This window comes from Macaca thibetana, chromosome 2 (assembly GCF_024542745.1).
Source record: "Macaca thibetana thibetana isolate TM-01 chromosome 2, ASM2454274v1, whole genome shotgun sequence".
Lineage (NCBI taxonomy): Eukaryota > Metazoa > Chordata > Mammalia > Primates > Cercopithecidae > Macaca > Macaca thibetana.
In genome coordinates, this window is record NC_065579.1 from 92323145 (window position 1) to 92346300 (window position 23156).

At 45.8% G+C, this 23156-nt stretch overlaps 1 protein-coding gene across 9 annotated transcripts in view; it reads left to right on the top strand.

Moving 5' to 3' along the window:
* Positions 1-7701: 7701 nt before the first annotated feature.
* The window catches only part of SLC22A14 (solute carrier family 22 member 14), a 37724-nt gene continuing 22269 nt past the window's right edge, over positions 7702-23156 (top strand). Inside the window, exons 1-3 of one of the 9 annotated variants that reach the window (XM_050780287.1) lie at positions 7920-7973; positions 16061-16124; positions 16627-16705. In XM_050780287.1, coding sequence (XP_050636244.1) covers positions 16664-16705 — 42 coding nt within the window. In that variant the 5' untranslated portion in view covers positions 7920-7973; positions 16061-16124; positions 16627-16663. Of the gene's footprint in view, positions 8163-12969; positions 16125-16626; positions 16706-23156 lie in introns of those variants that run through there. The other 8 variants (XM_050780289.1, XM_050780286.1, XR_007723469.1 and 5 more) reach the window with 8 other exon arrangements.

A 23156-nucleotide genomic window follows, 5' to 3' on the forward strand; every position in this document is an offset into this window, starting at 1 on the left:
TCTTCACAAGGTATGGCTCTCTTGATCTCCTCAATCTGGAGTCCCCTGCCCTCCAAACACAGTGATGCTCAGAACAGAACACAAGGTAAGCCCTTTCCAAGTTGTGGGGACAGGAGGGGAGAGGAAACAAATGTGAAGTTGTGGACCTCTACCCAGGCAGGTGGATAGAAAGGCTGTGGAAAAAGGGAAGGTTATGGTTCCTTCTAAGGGATGGATCAGATCCCTCTGGCTAAGGTATGGCCCCATAGGTCACTGGGTTGTACAGAGAGAAGATTTCAGTTCAGCCTAAATCAAAATTTCTACCGTGGATTCACTTCAAAGATCGCCCAACCCCCCACCCCACACACACTCAGCTCATGCCTAACCTATGTGTGGCTCAGGGACCAGCTTGGGGAAGGAGAGGAGGTTTGTTCTGCTCCCCCCCTTACCCCGCCTCCTCCTGCTCATGCTCAGCTGCTTCTGGACCTTCCAGGGCCCATGCAGGGTGAGGGAAAGGGCAGAGGTCTTTTCACCGAGCTGCTGCTGGTTGCAGTTCTTTGTGGTGCACATTGGCTAATGCCAGTTGGTGCATTTTGTCAGGCTTCTGAAAGCTGCCTTTTCCACAGGGCATCTTCATGGGCTTCTCAGAGATCCTCTCAGGCCTTGGTATTGTTCCTTAGAATGAGCAATATGCTCCCAATGCACTCCCAGCTCCTCTTGGGACCCTTCTCCAGCCCCACCCAGCATTGCTCCCACAACTTCTCCTACAGCTGGAAGCCCCGACCTTAAAAGAAGATGGCCTTCTTGGCTGGGTGTGGTGGTTCACACACTTTGGGAGTCTGAGGCGGGCAGATTACCTCAGGTCAGGAATTTGAGACCAGCCTGGCCAGCATGGCAAAACCCTGTCTCTACTAAAAATACAAAAATTAGCCCGATGTGGTGGTGCATGCCTGTAATCCCAGCTACTCAGGAGGCTGAGGCAGGAGAATCGCTTGAACCTTGGAGGCAGAGTTTGTAGTGAGCCGAAATCGCACTATTGCACTACAGCCTGGGCAACAGAAAGAGACTCTGTCTCAAAAAAAAAAGATGGCCTTCTTGGATGGGCGCCCATAAAGAGACCTCAAGCCAGACTGCCTTCCTCAGCACCTCCTTAGCCCACAAGAACACCATATATAATTGTGTCACCAAATGGTAGAAAAAGAGCTTGCCTGGCCACTGCCCCCACCTTGCCCCAGCTAACCCCCCACTAGGGAGAAGGATCCAGTCTCTCTTCTCACAGGTGCCCCAGCCCCTCATGCTTGCTCACCTTCTCCTACATGGCTGGGTCTGGGTTGGGCGTAGGTGCCGGACCAGTTTCCTGTAAACCCAGCATGGAAGTGTCCAGCACCTCTCTTCCAAACACGTGGATATTTCTCACTCACGGTTCTCAGCTTTGAAACGCTGTACAAAAGCTCTATTTAGCTTCCTACTGTGTGCCCATTCATGGTGTCCTCTTGGGGAATACTAGCAAATCTTTCTGGGCACAATGTGTCTCCCAGGCTGAAACTGCCAAGGGGTGGGGAAAACCAGATAGAAGTGGGGAGAGGGCCGTTTCCCAGCTAAAGGCAGTTTCCCCCTCTAAGATGTGGACACGTGCTCCCTTCAAGACGGAATGATTGTCATCCCCAGGAAGAGATCGGAATGGCCAAGTCTGGCTAATTTTTGTATTTTTGGTAGAGATGGGGTTTCGCCATGTTGGCCAGGCTCCTGACCTCGTGATCCGCCCACCTCGGCCTCCCAAAGTATTGGAATTACAGGCATGAGCCACTGCGCCTGGCCCCTGGAGACTTTTTCTTTTCTTTTTGGGGGGATTATGGTTGGTTGGGGAGAAAGATTTTTTTTTCTGTGTGTATTTAAAAGTGTCCTGTGGTTTGCTCTGATGAATGGGTAAGTGTCCTTTAGCAGTCACTGATGAGAGGTCGGCTGCTGAGGCCTCTGGGACCCCAAAGGAGAAGATATGCAGCCTGATCTTGACTGTACTCTGAGAAGCACAACAGAAAAGGGGCCTTACTGGGCCAGGCAGTGGCCGGCACATATTGAACCACCATCCCCCAGAGGGTGTTACAGAACACAGAACAGCCCGGATCTGAGGGACCTGCTAGCAGTGGACCCATTACTCAGTGCTATGGTTAGCTTTGTGGGGTCGGTGGAGGACTCAGATTTCAGGCCTTGTGGGCGGGAGCCCTCCTACTCTGGGCCTCAGCCTTTCCATGTTAGAATGGATGATTTCATAATTCCCTTTACATGGATCCATGATAATTCTAATCTCATGTGCTCTGGCTGAGGATAAAAGGCAAAGGGGTCCAGCAATCTGCCCCCAAGTTCAAGGAAGATAGGAGAGGCATGCCAACCTGCACCCAAACCCCAACAGCCCCCAGCTCACTGCCAGACACAGAACAAGGCTATCTTCAAGCTTGGTCCTGGCTCATGCTCTCCTGGGCTGTGGCTCACTCGCTTACCTGTTCATGGGCCCACCGATCTGCCAGGGAGATCCCACATCCCGTGCCCTGCATGCTGGACCCAAAGATGCACACTTCTTCTGTAGCCATCAAACTGCTCTGCAGAACTTTGGGAGAAGTGCCATACATGAAGAGGAGAGGACGTGGTTGTGTTAAACAAGGCAGCTGACCCAGTGTATGGGGGCAAAAAGCCCCCCTGAGGACAGGCATCTAAGAACAGAACCAGAGACCAGGTGAAGAGAAGGTGGGCAGGGGGTGCAGAAGAGCTTTTGAGGTGATGACCAGCAGTGGGCAGGTGCTGCAGCTGGAAGGAATCCTGGGAGTTTGAGGAATCAGACACAGGTGGGGCTTGTGAGACCATAGCCTTAATTTTGGACTTTGTTTTGAGGACAATAAAGCCACTGCTTTTCTTTTTTCTTTAAGCAAGTCCATTAAGATTTGTATGTTTTTTAATTTTTAATTTTTCTTAGAGACAGAGATGCTATGTTGCCCAGGCGTGTCTGAAACTCCTGGGCTCAAGGGATCCTCCTGCCTGGGCCTCCCAAAGTACTGGGATTCCAGGTGTGAGCCACTGTGCCCAGCCATAGATTTGTATTTTAAAAATCACTCTCTATCTGAAGAATGTGTTGGAGGAGGGTGAAAGTAGAAGCAGATGAACCAGGCAGGACATAATTACAATGATAAAATTAATTAATAGCAAGCATTTATTACCTTATTTTATCCTCACAACATTCTGACGACAAAGTGGGCTGGTGGCAGTGGAACCGGGGAGTGGCTGGATCTGAGAGCAGGTTTGGAGGAAAGCCCTTTGATTGGCTGCTCTCTTGGCCTGTGTCCTGGGTAAAGAGCTTGGCCCTGGGGCTCCCTTGGCTCTCCCCAAGAACAGCCCAGTGGCCACCCCCTTCAGGGCCCTCTGAGATGAAGACCACTGTACTGTGCATCTGCGTTCTCTACTTCAATTCTAAAGTCTAAGATGCCCCCACACTTCCCCAGCCAGCTGCTCTTCTGCATTGACACAGTCCCCACTGACTCCAGCAACACTGACCTATCCCCCATCTCAGCCACTTCCACCACAGGCGATATCCTCTGTCACTGGAACAGTGGCTCCAACGCCGGCAGGGGCACCCATGTCCTCAGCACTGCTTGGAAGGTGCTCTACCTCCTGCCTCTTCCTCTCTCACACAGGAGAGAGGGTGATGGGGAGGCTGCTCCCCACCATTACAGCTTCTCAACCACTACCCCTCCCACTTGTGACACCTCCTGTCATGGAAACCTGTCTCTCTTCCTGGCTCCCACCTCTTGGCCTCCAGATCACAGCCTCATCCATCCAGAACTCCGCTACCTGTCTCATAGTTGTCCTTTCCACTCCAACCCTGCCATCAGCTTAGGGAAATCCATCTCTACCTCCAAAATCTCAAGAATTTCTGGCATATGAGTGCATAGATGAATGAATCTCTAACTGACTTCTCATGCTCTGACTCCAGCACCCTATCCTTCTGGCTCATTTGTCTTAGTCAGTCGGGCCCCCCATAATGAAATACCACTGACTGGGTGGCTGAAAAACAGAAATTAATTTTTTTTTTCACAATTCTGGAAGCTGGAAGTCCAAGATCAGGTGCCGGCATGGTCAGGTTGTGGTGAGGGCCCTCTCCCTCCTCCCTGGCTTCAGATGGCCTGGTCTCTCTGTGCCTCACATGACCTTTACTCAGTGCACACACATGGAGGGAGAAAGAATTTCTCTCTGCTGGACCAGAACTCCTGGGCTCTGCCTTAGCCTCCTGAATAGCTGGGACTTCAGGCGTGCACAGTCACATCTGACATCTCATCCTCTATTTATGAGGCTGCTAATTCCATCCTGAGGGTCCCACCCTCCTGACCTAATGCAATCTTACTTACCTGCCAATGGCCCCATCACCAAATACCATCATATTGAGGGGTAGGGCTTTGATAGGTAAATTCGAAAGGGACATGAACATTCTTTCCATGATACCATCCTTAGCCTCATTGGCCCCTATGGTCTGTTGACCCTTTTTAAAATTAAAAAGCCATCATTTAATTTCCATTGAGAGATGGCAATTATTTCTGCCTCTGTTGCCAATACTCTACACTTTAATCCTTTTACCATTTGGTTGTGCCCAACTAGCAAAGTCACAGCAGCAAATGAGCCCAATGATCTGCCTTTTCTTTCCCTGCCTCCCAGACTGCTGGCCATTGCTACAGAGAGTCACATGCTGGACAAGTCGGTTCCGCTATGAATTAATGATCACCAGCCTCAGCTGGGTCTTTAACAGTGCCCAGCGCTCCTGCCAGCTCTTTCTAGTCCACTTGTTTTCCAGCCCTCCCCCATGGCTATTTCTACCCTCCACTCTGCACACCTCCCATCCTCCCACCTTTTAGCGGATCGCTTCTCCTCCTTCTTTTGGAAATCGGAGAAGCCGTCCTGTGGCAGCTCCCCAAACTTCCCACCACCAAATCTTTAACCTACTCCTTCACCAGCCCTTCTGCTGCTCAGAGATGGCAGTGAAGCCACTGAGCAAGGCCATTAACTCTACCCCCATAAGTGCTGGGAGTTGCTGCTGAAGGTCGGGCCTTTTCCTCCTTCAGCTCTCTTCTCCATTTTCTCTGCCTTAGGCAAGGAGACTAGGGATCAGGCATGTGGGTGGGGAGCCTCTGAACCGAATTTGCTTTTGCCTCTTAAGTTTCTGTGGAGATGAAAGAGTATCGCTCCTTCTGGGGTTTTCCTGCTCCCAGATGTCTTCAGATGAAGCAGGACTGGTGTCATCTATGGATGGTCCACGCCGTTTTTCTACAGAGGTGTCTGGGGTCTGAGCCAGGACAGGCCTTGACAGTTATTAGTCTGGGAACCAGGAAGAGGCCAGCTTCCCAGGTGCCCGGGGCCTCCCTGGGGCTGGCCCTTGCTCTGTGGGGTAGAGATGGTGGCTTCACTGGACCCTGGTTGTGTATCTCCTTGATTTTGCTCCTCAAAGTTTAGGGCAATGGTGACTATCAGTCCTGAACATTTAGTCCAGGTGTGTGAAAGCGAACCTATGCCCCAAACAGTTAGACACCAGTGACTAACAGAAATTCTTGAGTTTGCAGGATGGCAGATAAGAAAAGAAACAACTTGCTGAGACGCTGAAACTCTCTCGACTTGTAAAACAAAACTAAAATAGGTTGGAACCAATGGGGCCAACTAGAGTCTGTGCAGAAGCTGCTAGCTGACATCACAGCCTGAATTTCCACTGCGTGTTTCATTCTCACTCCCCCCGTACCTGCACATGTGATCTATGAGGTGGCATGAAGAGAACCGCACATGCCCCAGGACTTTCCAGGCCTCCTCTTTCCTTCCACCAATCACCTGCTAATCTCAGAATCCCGACACCTTTTCTAATAAAAACGCTGCCTTAGCACCAGCCCAGGGAGACAGATTCAAGCTGCACTCCTGTCTCTGTGTCGGCCGGCCTATAATTAAAAGCTTTTCTTTTCTCAAAAACCCAGTGTCATAATATTGGCTTCTAGCACATTGAACAGCAAGTCCCTTTTGCCTAGAAACAATTTGACCCTCATATTTATTAGTTTTCTCAACCCGTAACCAAGGGAAACAAAAATGACCTCCTAAATTTTTAACAAAGGCAATCAACATTTGTAGCTGGTATGAATATTTGTTCTGTAAACTCATATCTGCAAGAAACACAGTGTTTCTTTAGACTATGAGCCTCCATCTCACTGAGCTGATTGGAAATTCATCTCAGCTGTTACTGGAGTTCTTCTCTACCCAGAGATTAGGCCAGAGAGTTCTGGGATCTTTTTTTTTTTTTTTTGAAAAGGAGTCTCACTCTGTCACCCAGGCTGGAGTGCAGTGGTGCAATTCTCTGCTCACTGCAACTTCTACCTCCTGGGTTCAAGCAATTATCCTGCCTCAGCTTCCTGAGTAGCTGGGATTTCAGGTGTGCGCCACTGCACCTGGCTAATTTTTGTATTTTCAGTAGAGATGGGGTTTTGCCATGTTGGCCAGGCTGGTCTTGAACTCTCGACCTCAGGTGATCCGTCTGTCTCAGCCTCCCAAATTGCTGGGATTACAGGCGTGAGCCACCATGCCAGCTGAGTTCTGGGATTTTATGTAACCAAAAAAAACCAAAACAAAGGGGTGCTCCCTCCCTGCTCTTCAGTCTCACTGATGGCTGCTGGGTGCTCACTGTGCTGTCTGCTTGGTCCCTGTGGCCCCCAGAGTGCTGCTGCTCAAGAGTGGGGAACTCTGGGGGCGGTGAGGGGCTCGGACCAGCCACTGAGACACCCCGAGGGAGGTCTGGTGAAAGCGGAAGGATCTGATGCCCCAGATACCAATAAGATTGCAGTGCCCTGCCCCCAAACAAGTGAAGGTTGAGCCACAGGAAACTGCAAAATAGCTGTAAGTAGGCTTCCCTGTGATTAATACTTCATTGTTTTTTTCCAAATATATGAAATTCTTTTAATTTTTTTTGTGTCTTAGTGTCTGTGTTAGTCCATTTTCTGTTGCTTATAATAGACTACTTGAAACTGAGTTATTTATAAAGAAAAGAAATTTATTTCTTACAGTTTTGGAGGCTGGGAAGTCCAGGGTTTAGGGGATACATCTGGTAAGGGCCTTCTTGCTGTTGGGGAGTCCCAAGGGGGCACAGGTGAGGGAACTGAGCAAGCTAGCTTGTCTTTCTTCCTCTTGTTATAAAGTCACCAGTCCCATTGTCATAACTCATTAACCCATTAATCTATTAATCCGTGAATGGTGATTCAGGGATTAACAGATTACCCTCATGACCCAATTACATCTTAAAGGCCCCAACACACTACCACACTGGAGATGAAGCTTCAACATGAGTTTTGGAGAGGACAAATATTAAACCATAGCAATGCCCTAATTTTGCTGAGGTCCTGAGTACATGCTGTACTGGTACAAGGACGGTCTGCCTTGTACCAGGCCCTGTGCTGATTTTCCTGTCCTGCCACTTTGGCCTCCCTTCCCCCAAGCATGAAGCTTGAAGCCCTGTTCCTGCAATCTGGCAGAGGAGGCTTCTAGTTTATGGGGGAGATGGGTCAGATACCAGCAGCTCTGACCAAGGATGGTTGGTAGGGAAGTGTCACAGAGAGACAGAGCAGAGGTGAGTGGGGTAGGGCCAAGCTGTTTCCAGCTGTGGGCTCAGGAAGGCTTGAAGGATAGTTGACAAATGAGTGATATCTGCAAGGACAGGAGAATTTCTGTGAGTGGAGATGGAGCCCTCATGTGGAGGAAACAGCCTGCACAAAGGAACGGGCGGACGGGGGTTGCCGTTTGGCAGCTTTCCTGACCTGCCTTGCCCCTGGAGGCTGCGGCCAGTTGTGCCCCGGAGTAGAATGCTGCCCCTCACCATTCCCAGCCCACCCCAAGGACCTCCCCACCCCATTGTGACACTACTTCCTGGACACCAGTGGAACTCAAAGGTTCTGCTTCCAAGGGTCTGGCTGGGCCTGGATTGTGGTCAGGTGGGCCCTGGCTTTGGCTTGTGGTCTGCCTCCAGGGAGGCAGGGCTGGGAGGGTGTGGAGGGTGGAAATTATGATGGCACCTGGCAATTGTATGGCCGCGTTCTCAGCACAAGTGTGGACAGGAGCCTGCCTGGGCCTGTTTGGCTGTGGGGAGTCTGTGGAAGGAGTGGGCTGCCCTCCCAGAAAGCGTGAGTTCTCAGGTGTGGCGTCTGGCCATTTCCTGCGGCAGCTGGAGTGCTGCTCCTGGCTATGCCTCTCCCAGGCCTCAGTTACCTCTCTGGCACATTGACAGCCAATTGCCTGGGGTCCGTCTACCTGGCAGAGGACCTTTGGGAAGGGTAGAGGGAGTGAGTGCTCCAGGGCCTTGGGGTATCAGGTGGCGCTGGGGGATGCTGAAGTGGTCCCTGCAGAGGGAGACTGGTACAGATGGCTCTGGTCCAGAAGCCACATCTCTGAGAGGAGAGCGGAGGCTCTCTCCCTCCCTCCCTCCCTCCCTCCCTCCCTGGAAATTCTCCTTTATCCACCTCCACCGTCTCCAGCCTTACACACATGCATCCTGTATTGGTTTCCTATCGCTGCTATAACAAATGCCCACATTTAGTGGCTTGAAACAGCAGAGACTTATTACCTTATGGTTTTGGGGGTCAGAAGAACACATGGGCCTCAGCAGGCTAAGATCAAGGTGTCAGAAGGGTTGCCTTCCTTTCTGGAGGCTCTAGGGCAGAGTTCATTTCCTTCCTTGCCTTTTCCAGCTTCTAGAGCCTCCTGCATTCCTTGGCTCCGGGACCCCTCGCATCTTCAAAGCCACTGACGGCTGCCCAAATCTTTATCAAGCTGCGCTTCTTTGGGTCCTATGAATTTAAGGATCCTGGGATTAATAGGACCTACCCGGACAATCCAGGATAATCTATTTTAAAGTCAGCTAAGTAGTAACCTTAACTTCATTTGCAACTTTAACCCCCCCTTGCCATATAAGGAAACATATTTATGAGTTCTGAGGATTAGGCATAGATCCCTCTGGGGGGCGCTTATGCAGCCTCGCCGACCTCCCAGCACACACACATCTGAGCATGCTCTCCCTCTGTGTTCCCTGCCTCTTATGTACCCCAAATTCTGCTGGGATAAGGGATCCCGAACTAGGGGCCAGGCAGGAGGCAAAGACAAGTGAAAAGGGCTAATGGTGCCGGACCCTGCTGGGCCTCCTGCATGCACAAATCAGAAGTAGCGGAAGCCGGGTGCAGTGGCTGAAATCCCTTTTCTACTAAAAATACAAAAATTAGCCAGGCATGGTGGTGTGCACCTATAGTACCAGCTACTCAGGAGGCTGAGGCAGGAGAATCGCTTGAACCCAGGAAGCAGAGGGTGCAGTAAGCCGAGATCATACCACTACATTCCAGCCTGGGTGACAGAGTGAGACTCTGTTTCAAAAACAAACAAACAAACAAACAACAACAACAACAACAACAAACAGAGCAAACTCTCAGTCTAAGGGAGGGGCCCCTGCTCAGGTTTGCTAATTGTTGCCAGATGGGAATGCTGTCCCTTTGGCCAAACTTCAAAAAGAAAACGTTGCATGTATGTGAAATCATCTTTTGGCAGTTAAATCACATTCCAAGATACAGTGAGACACCAAATGGGCTAGCCAAGGGAAATGTGTCTGCAGGCTGGATTTGTCCCATGGACGGTGAGCTGGAGACCTCTTCCCTGGATTATGAAACAGCAGTCGCAGTCTGAAAAGGAGGCAGCCCACTAGTGTGACTGGTAGAAAACTAGGGGCCCAAGAGGGAAAGGGGACTTCTCCCCAAGCAGACAGTGAGCCCTTCTCCATCCCTGTCCACCCTGTCCAATAGTAGAGTGAAGGGCTTGTGGTGGCTTCTGAAAGTGGCCCTAGCTCTTGGCTAGGGCTAGCATGGCAGCTTGGTAACATGCCCAGGTGAGGACCCCATGGGGGCTGGTGGCCAGGCTGGGCCACTCCTCCAGGGCCAGTCTAAGAGGGATAGATTTGGCATATGCAGCTCAGCCTCCCCACAGATCCCCGCCCTCTAGGCCCACCACAGTGCTATCCCCAGCCAGGCAAGGGCCTCTGGTGTCCCAGCCAAGGCCTGTCCTCTAAAGAATTATCTGGAGAAACTTTCCCAGAATGCTGGGAATCTGCAGGGATCTTGGCAGAAACGATAGGAAGAACTTAGAAAGGATGCCTCCGTTAATCATTACAATATGCCTCAGTGTCTTCTGCAGTGCTTAGGGAGCAAGTTCCCACGAGACAAAGGACCAGAGTGTAGGAAATGTGAGAATATATGTCCCCTTCAAGGACACCTGGCCTGACAATGTGGGTGATCAGCGTCCTGCCAAAAAAAAAAAAAAAAAAAAAAATCACAAGAACAGAGACAAAGGGTCTTATCATACTACAAAATGACTGAAAACAATACAATTATAAGACCCAACCTTTCTGGTGGGACTGTAAGGAAACAGACACCTCGTGAACTGTTGTGGACTCGGAAATGGTTGCTCTTTCTGGAGGACACTATGAGCCTATGTTACAAGAGCCATATAAACAGTCCTACTTCTTAGACCTTAGCCCAGGGAACAAAGAGAGCCTTCTGCACATTACTGTGTACAGAAAAGTTGTCTGGGATGGTGAGGAAGCGGTGAGAAACAGCCCTGGTGCTCAGTAGCTACCACGAAGTAAACAGCACCTTAAGGATCCTGCAGCCATTAATACGATCAATGTGAAGATGGGTTTTGGCTGTGGAAAATACTAAGAGCAAGTAGTAGCAGGCAGAAGTTCACTAAACGGGGGATACCCTCCCATCACAGTGGGGGACTGCTGCCTTTATCAGTCTCCAGCAGAGGGGAGGGGCCCTGCAGGAAGAGCAGGAGTGGATATTTCAGGAGAGGGTCCTTGGGTACAATATTGTTTCAAAATAAAAACAGACGCGTGTGAATCCATCACCCACCCAAAGCACCAGAACACCTCTAATGATTTCAGTTCACCTCTTCCTTGACATCATCCCTCTGTCTCCCCTCAGAGATGGTTTCCTGAATTTCATCCTTGTTGTTCAAAAAATCTATAGTTTCATTGCATGATACACTGAAATTATTTCTTTAGTCTTGCTTGTTTCCAAACTGTGTAAAAAGAGCATCAGTTTTCTGAGACTTGCTTTTTTCACTAAATATCATGTTTTTGAGACTCATACAGGTTGATGGATGGAGCTGAAGCTTCTTCATTTTCACTGCTATGTTGTGTTTCATTATATAAATCTACTACAATTTACGCATTCTTTCATTGATGTGCATTTGGGCTCTTTTTTCACATTTGAAAAGTGTCATGAGCATTTTGGTACTTATTTCCTGGATCATATGTACAAATGGCTCCCTAGAGTATATACCTGGGCGTAGCATTGTTGGGTCATAAGGTATCTGGATATTCAACTTTATAAGACAATGCCAAATTGTTTTCCAAAGTGGGTCTGTGAATAATTCTGCCAGGAATGTATGCAAGGTAGTTTTCTCCACCACTTGGTATTATCAAACTTCTCAAGTTGGCCAGGTGTGATGGCTCACGCCTATAATCCCAGCACTTTGGGAGGCGGAGTTGGGCAGATCACCTGAGGTTGGGAGTTTCAGGCCAGCCTGACCAACATGGAGAAACCCCATCTCTACTAAAAATACAAAATTAGCCAGGCATGGTGGCTCATGCCTGTAATCCCAGCTACTTGGGAGGCTGAGGCAGGAGAATCACTTGAACCTGGGAGACAAAAGTTTGCGGTGAGCCGAGATTGTGCTGCGCCATTGCACTCCAGCCTGAGTAACAAGAGTGAAACTCTGTCTCAAAACAAAAAACAAAAAACAAAAAACTTCTCAAGTTTTGTCAATCAAATGAATGTAAAAATATCCTACAATGGTCTTGATTTGCATTTCCCTCATTATTAAAGAGGTTGAGCATCTTCACATGTTTGTAGGCCACATGAGTTTCCTCTTCATAAAATGCCTGTTAGGTCTTTGGCCCATTTTTGTTTTTTAGACGGAGTCTTGCTCTGTCACCCAAGCTGAAGTGCAATGGCACCATCTTGGCTCACTGCAACCTCTGCCTCCTGGGTTTGAGCAATTCTCCTGCCTCAGCCTCCCAAGTAACTGGGATTACAGATGTGTGCCACCACGCCTGGCTAATTTTTGTATTTTTAGTAGAGACTGGGTTTCACCACCTTGACCAGGGTGGTGTCGGAATTCCTGACCTCAGGTGATTCCACTCACCTCGGCCTCCCAAAGTGCTGAGATTACAGGCGTGAGCCACTGTGCCCGGCCTGATTTGTGGTTCTGTACATACTGTTTACATATTCTTGATCCTAGTCCTTTTTCAGATATAGATGTGTGTGTGTGTGTGCGCGTGCAAATATCTCATTCCAGTTGTGTCATTTTTTTCTACTTTAAGATTTTCAAGTTTTGTCTGCTGAAAACTGCTATATTGCTAAATTTGACTGTAAGCTTAATATTGCTATATTGTATTTCACTATATAAATATACTACAATTTATACATTCTTATATACCTGTAGTCAAATTTATAAATTTAAAATTTTATGGTTAGCACAAAACAGCATAGTTTTTGTGTCTTGATTAGGAAATCCTTCCTCATCTGAAAGTCAGAAATAAATTCCCTTATATTTTCTATTAGAAGTGTTATTATTGAAATTTAAGGCCTTAACAGGGCTGGCATTTTTGTTTATGATATGAGGAACCTAATTTTAATTTATTTTTCCATTTACTGACCTATCCTGCCACTCCCCTCTCAGATATCAAAACTTTATGTTTGCATGGATGTATTTCTGGGCTTTCTATTAGCTATTTCTATGTTGGCACATTCTCATTCATTCATATAACTTTATAATAAATTTTGATAATTCGCAGGGCACATCATTCTTATTATTCTTCAAAATTTTCTTAGGTATTTATACCCTTTGTCCTTCAATATACATTTTAGAATCATCTTGCCAAAAATAATTTTATAAAAAATATGTTCTGGATTTTGAGTAGGGTTGTATGAAATCTACAGATCAATATGGAGAAGAATTGACAACTTTTATTCATGACCATGAGATAGCTCTACATTTACTTTTCTTTCTTCACATATTTCTGTACATTTTATCATTATTTTACACACAGGTCTTGCATATATTTTTAAACCATTTTTTAAAATGTGGTAATATATACACAACACAAAATTTAACATCTTAACCATTGTTAAGTGTACAGTTCAGTGGCATTAAGTAATTCACATCATTGTGCAACCTTCACTACCATCCATCTCCGGAACTATTTTCCCAAACTGAAATTCTGTACCTACTAAATAATAACTCCCTTTTTCCTCCTCCCTCAGTCCCTGGTAACCACCATTCTACTTTCTGTGTCTATGAATTTGACTAGGTACCTCATATAAGTGCAATCATACATGTCCTTTTATGATTTGCTATTTTACTTAGCAGAATGTTTTCAAGGTTCATTTACACTGTAACGTGTATTATAATTTTATTCATTTTTAAGGCTGATTCATATTTCATTGTATGTATATACCACATTTTCTTTATCCATTCATCCATCCATGGACATTTGTGTTGTTTCCACCTTTTGTCTATTGTGAACAATGCTGCTGTGAACATGGATGTACAAATCTGTTTGAGCTCCTGCTTTCAATTCTTTCGTGTATATACCCAGAAGTAGATTGTTGAATCAAATGGTACTTCTGTTTTTAATTATTTTAGGGACCATCATACTGTTTTCCATAGTGGCTACACCATTTTACATTCAATACAAAGGGTTCCAATTTCTCCACATCCTCACCAACATTTGTTTCCTTTTCTTTAAAAAAATTAATAATAGTCATCCTAATGGGTGTCCTGTACAAATTTTGTTAGATTGTTCCTAATCTATATTTCAATATTATAAATGGTATCTTTTAAAGATTCCAGTTTTTAAAAATTGTCTTCGTTTGAAATGATTTTAGGGTTTTAACAAAAATTATGAGGCTGGGCACGGTGGCTCATGCCAGTAATCCCAGAACTTTGCGAGACCAAGATGGGAGGATCACTTGAGGCCAGAAGTTCAAGACCATCCTAAGCAACAAAGTGAGACCACATCTCTACAAAAAATAAAAAAATTAGCCCTGCATGGTGGCACACACCTATAGCATAGCTTCTCTGAAGGCTGAAACAGAAGGAGCACCTGAGCCCAGGAGTTCAGCTGCAGTGAGCTATGATTGTGCCACTGCAATCCAACCTGGGTGACAGAGTGTGACTTTAGCTCTACAAAAAAAAAAAAAAAAAAAGTTGCAAAAAAATGAACACAGACTTCCCATTCCTTCTACACCCAGCTTCCCCTAATGTTGGCATCTTACTTATCTAACCCAGAAAATTAACACTGACACAATACTATTACATAATCTATAGACCTAACTTGAACTTGGCCAATTCTCCCACTAACATTCTTTTCCTGGTCTGAGGTCCAGTCCAGGGTCCCACACTGTGATTCGTTGTCCTGTTGTTACCAGGGTGTCCTTGCTCCCAGAGCTCCCAAGATGGTGGTGGGCTGCTTCCAAGATGGCAGCAAGCCTCTTGTTCTCTGACCTGGGGTTCTTGGCCTCAAGGATTCTAGAGAATGGAATCTTGGGCCATTTGGTGAGTATTATAGGTCTATCGGAAGCCGTGGGTCACGGAAGAGAACTGTGGAACCCAGCTACTAGTGTTCGGCTCGATTAGGACGAACCCAGGCACTTAGCCGTGCAGGAACAATGGCAAGCCTTTAGCCCAATCCGGAGCCGCAATGGGCACCTCGCTGGATCAGGAGCACAGCAGACACCCTGCTGGATCCGGAGGGGTGGAAGTCAGCAGTGGGTCTGCGACTGCGACAAACAGCAGTGGTGGACGGCAAGCGAAAGCTCAGCTCGAGCCGTAACAAACATGGACCAGTAGAGTGTGCAGTTGCAAGATTTTATAGAGTGAAAACAGAGCTCCCATACGAAGGGAGGGAACCCAAAGGGGTAGCTGTTGCTGGCTCGAATGCCTGGGTTTATATCCCAATCACTGTCACTCTCACTTGCTCTCAGGTGATAGATGATTGGCTATTTCTTTACCTCCTTTTTTTGCCTAATTAGTATTTTAGTGAGCTCTCTTTACTATCTGATTGGTCAGGTGTGAGCTAAGATGCAAGCCCCGTGTTTAAAGGTGGAAGCAGTCACCTTCCCAGCTAGGCTTAAGGATTCTTAGTTGGCCTAGGAAATCCAGCTAGTCCTGTGTCTCAGTCCCCCTCTCAACAGGAAAACCCAAGTGCTGTTGGGGAGGTTGGCTGACGACCGCTCTAACTGCTTCCTGCTGAATTGGGGCATAGTAGGAGTTGTGCAGTTGAGATTTCCTCGGGAGGGGTGCCTTTGATATCATCAACATCGGAGCATGGGCTAGCAGGCCGGTCCAGGGGTCCACAGTAGGTCTTAGTCGTGGACTGCATCTAGGGCTCCATTTGAAGAACAATTTGTAGTTTTACAGCTTCGATTCTGGAAGAGACAAACTTAACAAGAGACAGGGATTGAAATGTATGGCCTGCAGTATAGGGGATTATTTCTTTGGCACACTTTACAGGCCCTGACTATCTGCTTGATAGTTTTAAAAAGGTCTGGTCCAGTAAACAATAATTTGGCCATCTGATGGGTGCTATCAATGCCTAAATGAAAGGTTTGGTGAAAGATTTCAAGTAATTTTCATTGGTTAGCTGCAGGAAAAAGTGTTTTTCCTTCTTCGTTGGCTAGCCATCTTGAGGGGAGGAAACTATGTCCTCGTGAGGTTCCCTATTCTATTTCTCCTGTTGAGTACCAGGGCTTGGTTTCCCGGAGAGGATTACCCCATACTAGGGATCCTTCTATAAGCATTTCTAATGGAGGGTCCTGCCTTGTGGTTCTTTTGGCTTCAATATCTGCTTGGTGGTTCTCTTCTATTTCCCTTTCCTTTCCTTTCTGATGACCCTGGCAGTGGAAGACTGCCACCTCTTTAGGTTTCTCTACCGCCAATAATAATCTGCTAATGGCTTCCTGATGTTTGATAGGTGTTCCCTCAGAAGTTACGAATTCTCTTTCTCTCCATATTGCTGCGTGGGCATGGAGGACTAGGTAAGCATACTTAGAGTCTGTATATAGATTTACCCTTTTTCCTCTCCTAATTTTAATGCCCGAGTGAGGGCTATTAGTTTTTCCAGCTGAGCACTAGTTCCTGGAGTGAGGGGATTACTTTCAAGTAGTCCATTATCACTGACCACTGCATACCCCGCTTTTTGAAGTCCTTTTTCTACAAAGGAACTTCCATCAGTATACAAGTCGAGGTCAGGATCAGTCAAGGGAACCTCTGAAAGGTCCCCTCGAGCGGCATAGGTTTGAGCAATCACCTGTTGACAGTTATGTTCTATCTTTTCTTCATCGTCTGGAAGAAATGTAACTGGATTAAAAGTTGCAAAAGTGCGCAGTCACAGCACTGGCCCTTCAAGTAATAGAGCCTGATATTTAAGCAAATTGTTGTCTGACAGCCACAAGTCTCCTTTAGCAGTGAGTATGCCGTTCACATCATCAGATGTCCACACAGTAAGATCTCTTCCTTATATTATTTTAACTGTTTCAGATACTAAGACTGCTACTGCTGCCACTACCTGTAAACAATGAGGCCAGTCTTTTGCCACTACATCAATTTCCTTACTCAGGTATGCCACGGGATGCAAGCTGGTCCCTCGGACCTGTGTAAGGACTCCTAGAGCTTTTTTTTCTGTGACATATAAAGAAAAGTCTTGCCCTGTTGGCAAGCTTAACACTGGGGCTTGAGTTAGGGCCTTCTTTAGGGTCTGGAAAGCCGCTTCTGCTTCAGGTGTCCATCTTACTAAATGGGTATTGGCTTTCTGAGTTTCCTTAATTAGTGTATATAATGGTCTGGCTATTTTGCCGTACCTGGGAATCCATATTCGGCAGAAGCCTGTTATGCCAAGGAACCCTTTTAGTTGCTTTAGGGTTTTGGGATGAGGATAAGCCAGTATAGGCTGGATACATTTCTCACTGAGGGCCCTGGTGACCTTGGATAATTTTAGCCCTAAGTATTTAACCTGCTGTAAGCAGAGCTGGGTCTTTGGTTTGGAAACCTTGTAGCCATAGGTGGTGAGGAAATTTAAGAGTGCTTGGGTGGCTTGATGGCATAAGGTTTCCGAACGGGCGGCTAAAAGTAAATCATCCATGTACCAAAGGACAAGAGTGTCCAGGTATGAGAACTGGCTCAAGTCTTGGGCTAATGCCTGGCCAAATAGATGGGGGCTATCCCTGAACCCTTGGGGTAAAACAGTCCAGGTGAGTTGAGATGTTGGGTTCAAAGGATCTTCAAAGGCAAACAAGAATTGAGAGTCAGGATATACAGGGATGCAGAAAAAGGCATCCTTAAGGTCCAGGACTGTAAACCACTCTGCTTCCTCTGGTATTTGGGAAAGCAGAGTATAAGGGTTAGGTACAGCTGGGTATAGGGGGACAATGGCCTCATTGATAATCCTGAGATCCTGCAATAACCTCCACTGTCCATTGGGTTTCTGTACTCCTAAGATTGGAATATTGCAAGGGCTATTGCTTGGTTTAACTAGGCCTTGGGCTTTTAGGTCCTTAACAATCTTTTGGAGTCCTTGTTGGGCCTCGGTTCTAAGGGGGTACTGCTTTGGTGGGGAAAGGAGGCGGAATCCTTTAGTTTAACTTGAACAGGATGGGCATTCTTTGCTCGTCCATATTGTCCTTCTCTTGCCCAGACTTCAGGATTAATTCCTTCCTCAAGCAGGGGACAACAAACGGGTGTTCCTTCTCCTATGTTCAGGTGTATAATGGCCCCCGCTTTTGCTAGAATGTCTCTCCCTAACAAGGGAGTGGAGCTTTCAGGCATAATTAGAAAAGCATGTGAAAGAGTAAAGTTCCACAGTCACAACTTAGTGGCTGGGAGAAGTATCAGCCACTAAGTTGTTCCCCAGTTACAACCAGACAGTGACTGGCTGTCCTAGGATCCCTCGGATAGTGACAGATTTGGAGGACAGTTGTCCAGGACAGGAGAGTAAGACTGAGAAGGCCGCACCAGTGTCCAGAAGACAGTTAACCTCCTGGCCTTCAATGGTCAAGCATACCTGGGGCTCTGTGAGGGTGATGGCATGGGCTGGCGCTTGTCCTGGGCACCCTCAGTCCTGCTGCTGGATCATCTGGTTAGTGGTTCTGACTCAGGACCTTCGTCCCCTGGGGCAGTGGGCCTTCCAGTGATTCCCGTGACATAAGGGGCATGGACGAGGGGGCAGCTTATTTTTTTTTTTTAAAGCAAAACTCCATTTTTATTATTTTTAAATTCCATTGAATTCTGGCCCGTATGCCATAGGATTTCTGGAATGTCACATTTCTTTAGAAAATTTCAGTGTTAAGTCTAGGTTCATTAAAAAATACTAACAAAGTTTAGGAACATACTTGGCATTTCAGAAGGTAGGTGTATTTTTTTGGAAAGTACCTGGATTTTGAGAAATTCAGACCAATCTAAATTTACCTTGCCGTCCTTGGTCATGTACTCTCAAAGGCCAAAATAACAGATTTATAACAGTATAAACCAGCAAATTCTTGCCATTCTTTTGGTTTGTTAGTCTTCTCTATACAAGTTTGATTTTACATATACACCCTGGCATTCTTGAGTCTGGTTCTAGTTACTGGTTTAATGACAATAATTTAAGGCAGAAAAGGAATAATGACCACATATAAGGGAGCCTCCTCACGCAAGGAAACAACAGCTTTTTTTTTTTTTTTTTTTTTTTTTTAAAGCCAGGGAAGAAGAGCAACTTCCAAATAATAAAATTTCTTCCTTAGGTAATGACAGTGTAGAGGGCCTCATAGGAGACGGTGCAGTGAGTCATTCCTTCCTGTTTCATCTCCCCTCTTAAGAGTACTAATTTTGTGATCATTGCCTTATGGCCACAAACAAAAAGCAAAGAGTTAGGCTATATGTTGCTAAACTACAGAATCGGTTGAATTCCTACTTTTTCATGAGCATCAGTTCATATTTTAATTTGCTAGTCTGGGGTTTTAAGCCTGCCATTCTTTTGCAATGTCATAGAAATCAGCCACCCTACCAGAGGGGTACTTACATTTCTTGTGCTCTTCAAAATATTTTATGGTGCCCACAACTTTTTCCTCCTGAAACTTACTCTCAGTAAGACATTGTTCTAGATCATAATAAGTAAATATTTAATTGACTATTTTGTCATAAGACTCCAAATTTTCTATCCTGGAATCATATATGCATATATTAATGGAAAGTATTTCTCTTCTACCCCGTCTCAACAGCACAGTCCCCAACACCCTACAATTCCCTAGACATTATCCATTCTCATTTTTGTACCAATATCTGTATCAGTTTGGATCTTTCCAAGCGAGTGAAACTCATTTTGGCCAACTTAAACAATAAGTGAATTTGTTGAAAACCTAAGGGCGTTATAGAATTACTGAAAAGGTTAGACAGCAAGGTTTGAAAATTAATTGCAATCAAGGCATTTTGGGGACCCAAGAATCAGAAATTCCAGGAAGAGATCCATAACAACACAGACTGGATGCTGCCACTTTGTACGATCAGTGGTGTTTCTTCTATCCTTGCATAACAGTTTCAATATTTAAATCCCCAGAAGATAGAATCCAATTGTGGAAGTATAGATCATTTACTAGGGAGCAAGAAAGAAAATTGCGGTTCTATTTGAAATGGTAAATGGAGTTTGGATGATCAAAACTGACAAGTTATGGGCAATTATGAGCCAATACAGCTTTTGAAAATATACATAATATTTTGTTTGTATGTTTTGTTCTAAAGTATTTTATTTTATTATGCTTTAAGTTCTAGGCTACATGTGCACAACGTGCGGGTTTGTTACATATGTATACATGTGCCATGTTGGTGTGCTGCACCCATCAACTCATCATTTACATTAGGTATATCTCCTAATGCTATCCCTTCCCCCTCTCCCAACCCCACAATAGGCCCCGGTGTGTGATGTTCCCCTTCCTGTGTCCTAGTGTTCTCATTGTTCAATTCCCACCTATGAGTGAGAACATGCAGTGTTTGGTTTTTTGTCCTTGTGATAGTTTGCTGAGAATGATGGTTTCCAGCTTCATCCATGTCCCTACAAAGGACATGAACTCATCCTTTTCTTATGGCTGCATAGTATTCTATGGCGTCTATGTGCCACATTTTCTTAATCCAGTCTGTTATTGATGGACATTTGGGTTGGTTCCAAGTCTTTGCTATTGTGAATAGTGCTGAGGCGGCTTATTTCTATTTGGACAATCTTTTTTAAAGTGTCCTTGTAGACTGCACTGGAAGCAAGCACTATTAGGCATTCGATTTGCCCAGGTTTTCCCTTTTCCAGAGCCTCCAAAGTCTGCTTGCCTGAGGGCCATGACTAAAGCGGTGGCCTTTTTTTATCCCGTTTGTCCCATTCTGCCTGCTCCTCCTGATCTCTATTATAAAAAACCAAGGTTGCCAAGTTCAATAGGGTTTCCAGGTTTTGCTCCGGGCCTAAGATGGACTTTTGAAATTTTTTTCTAATGTCTGCAGCTGACTGAGTGATGAACTTATCCTTTAAGATTAGTTGGCCTTCAATAGAATCAGGTGACAGGGAGGTATGCTTCCTCAATGCCTCCCTTAGTCTCTCCAGAAAGGCAGTAGGATTTTCTTCCTTTCTCTGTGTTACAGTGGACATCATTTGATAATTCATAGGCTTCTTTCTAGTTTTCCTTAGTCCTTCTGGCACGCAAGTTAGCAAATGTCTGCAGCACCAATTTCCATGTTCGGATCCTGTGTCCCAGTGATGGTCTACAATGGGAACTGTCTGCTGGCCTGTGGGGAATTGTTCTTTCCTCTGTTGTCATCCTATCTCTCATTTGGGGTTAGTGTCTGTTTTAGCAGTAACATTATTTCTCTCCATGTCAGATCAAAGGATTGTCCTAACCCTTGTAAAACATCACTCAGATAGCCATCAGGGTTATCTGAGAATTTACCTAGGTCTATTTTAATTTGCTTTAAGTCTGAGAGAGAAAAAGGTACATGCGCTCTGGCTGGGCTGAATTCTCCTCCTCCTACTGCTTGGAGGGGGCATAATCGGGGAATATTGGCACCCTTTGGTTCATTGTTTACCCCTTTGTCTACCTCCTTTTGGACCGTTTGGGTTGAACGGGGGTCCTTATGAGTTGGGGAAGGAGTCGGGGTGACGCCAGGGTAGGGAGGTAGACTCCGAGGTTTCCTGTAGTGCATAAATCACACTTTTGACATAATTGTGAGTTGTCTCTTAATGAAAAGAAAGTTTGTACATATCGCACTTCACTCCATTTGCCTTCTTTTCTACAAAAAGGTCTAGCTGTAAGATGGTGTTATAATTTATGCTTTCCTCAGGAGGCCAGGTTTCTCCCCCTTGAAGAGGATATTGTGGCCAGGCGGTACTGCAGAAAAATATGTCGTTTCTTTCTTAGTATCTGAGGGTCAGATTGGTCCTAATTCTCCAGAATACACCTTAGGGGTGTTTTTGCCTTGGTGGGAATGTTTCCCATCTGAAAAAAGAACATAGGGATGTCAGCACCCCCAGTCATTTTCCGATGAGCATTAGTCCTAGAGCATCCTCTATGTTCCTAATGTTTATTTCTTTCCAGGGTGCGTAACCACCCATGGACCTCTGCTTATTGGATTAGTTACGCTCACTGATGTAGCAGTCCTGCACCTGTTTTCCCGCCTTTCTTGACCACAAAGAAAGGGGTCTGGGCTGCTGGATTCTAGTGGTCCTTTACCAACTCGTCCAACATTGCCTTTGTGCTCAGGGGTGAGTCCTAGAGCTGGGCTGGGTTCCTGAGTATTTCATAACAACCCAGTTTGCCTCATCAAGATGCATTCCCATAAACAGTTCTTTTGCAAATTCGTTTCAGAGAGGGTGTAGGTAACTTTTCGAGTCAGCATTGAGATAGAGTTTTTTGATTCTGTAAGTACTTTAAGGCTTGGCTGAATGCAAACAGCTCCAACGTTTGAGCAGACCAATTATTGGGCAATTCTCCTATCTCTGCTTCCACAAGAGTCTCCCTGTCAATTACTGAATACCCATTGTGGTTTTTTCTCAATCACCTGTCCTGAAGGGAGTTCCTCCTAGGTGTGGTCAGATCTTTGTATGGTAATTAAGATTTAAATCCCCTGTTAGGAAACCTGCTGGGTTAAGGGAATTTTCCGTGGTTAATGTTAAATCACCTTTTTCTAACAGAATAGCCCCATACTTTTAGATTTTTGAGTTAGTAAGCTACCTTTTTGCTTTTTTGACTTAGAATAATTCTGAACTGGTGAAATGTGCTCACAATGAGGTTTCCTCTAAAAGTTACTTTTCTACTTTCTTCTGTTAGCAAAGAAGTTGCTGCTACAGACTGAATGCATTTGGGCCATCTGTGGGTTACTGGTTTAAGGATTTTTGATAGGAAGGCTACAGGTTGTTAGTGGTCTCAGTGTTTTCAGGCTACATCCTTATTTACACTGACAGCAAGGTAGTATTGGAGTGTTACAGGGTCACGGAGAGGACCTTCAATTATCAATTATAGGTTTAAGTTTACCCTGGCTTTTAAAGGAATAGGGCACACCTTTTTTTTTTTTTTTTTTTTTTTTTACTATTTCTATCTTTCTCTTTCTCTCTTTGACTCCCTTTTTGTCTCTCTGCCTCTTTCTCCTCTCTATCTCTCCTCTCTTTCTCTCTCTCTCTCTTAGCCATTTACAAACTTGGGGCCCTGGCAAGGGTGGTGGGGAACGGGTCCCACATATAACTGCCCATGTCGAGAGCTATATACTTAAATCAGGAGGGACACCAGGGACAAGACTCCCTGTGTTTATAGCCTAGATACCTAAGGATACAGTGTAGAGTTTCCTTAGATCCCTTTGGAGATACAACTTGCTAGAGGAAATGAAAGTCTGAACCATTAGTACCTAGGAGGCAGCGATGGGAGGAAGTAGATTCAGAGGTAAGGAGAATTTTGGGGCTACACTTTCAAAAAAGTCGTGGTCGGGACCCAGGAGGTATGGGTCAGAAGGAAAGGTAGGGGCGCACACATGGGCGACTGTTGAATAGAGACTTCTGGCTGTAAGGCCAG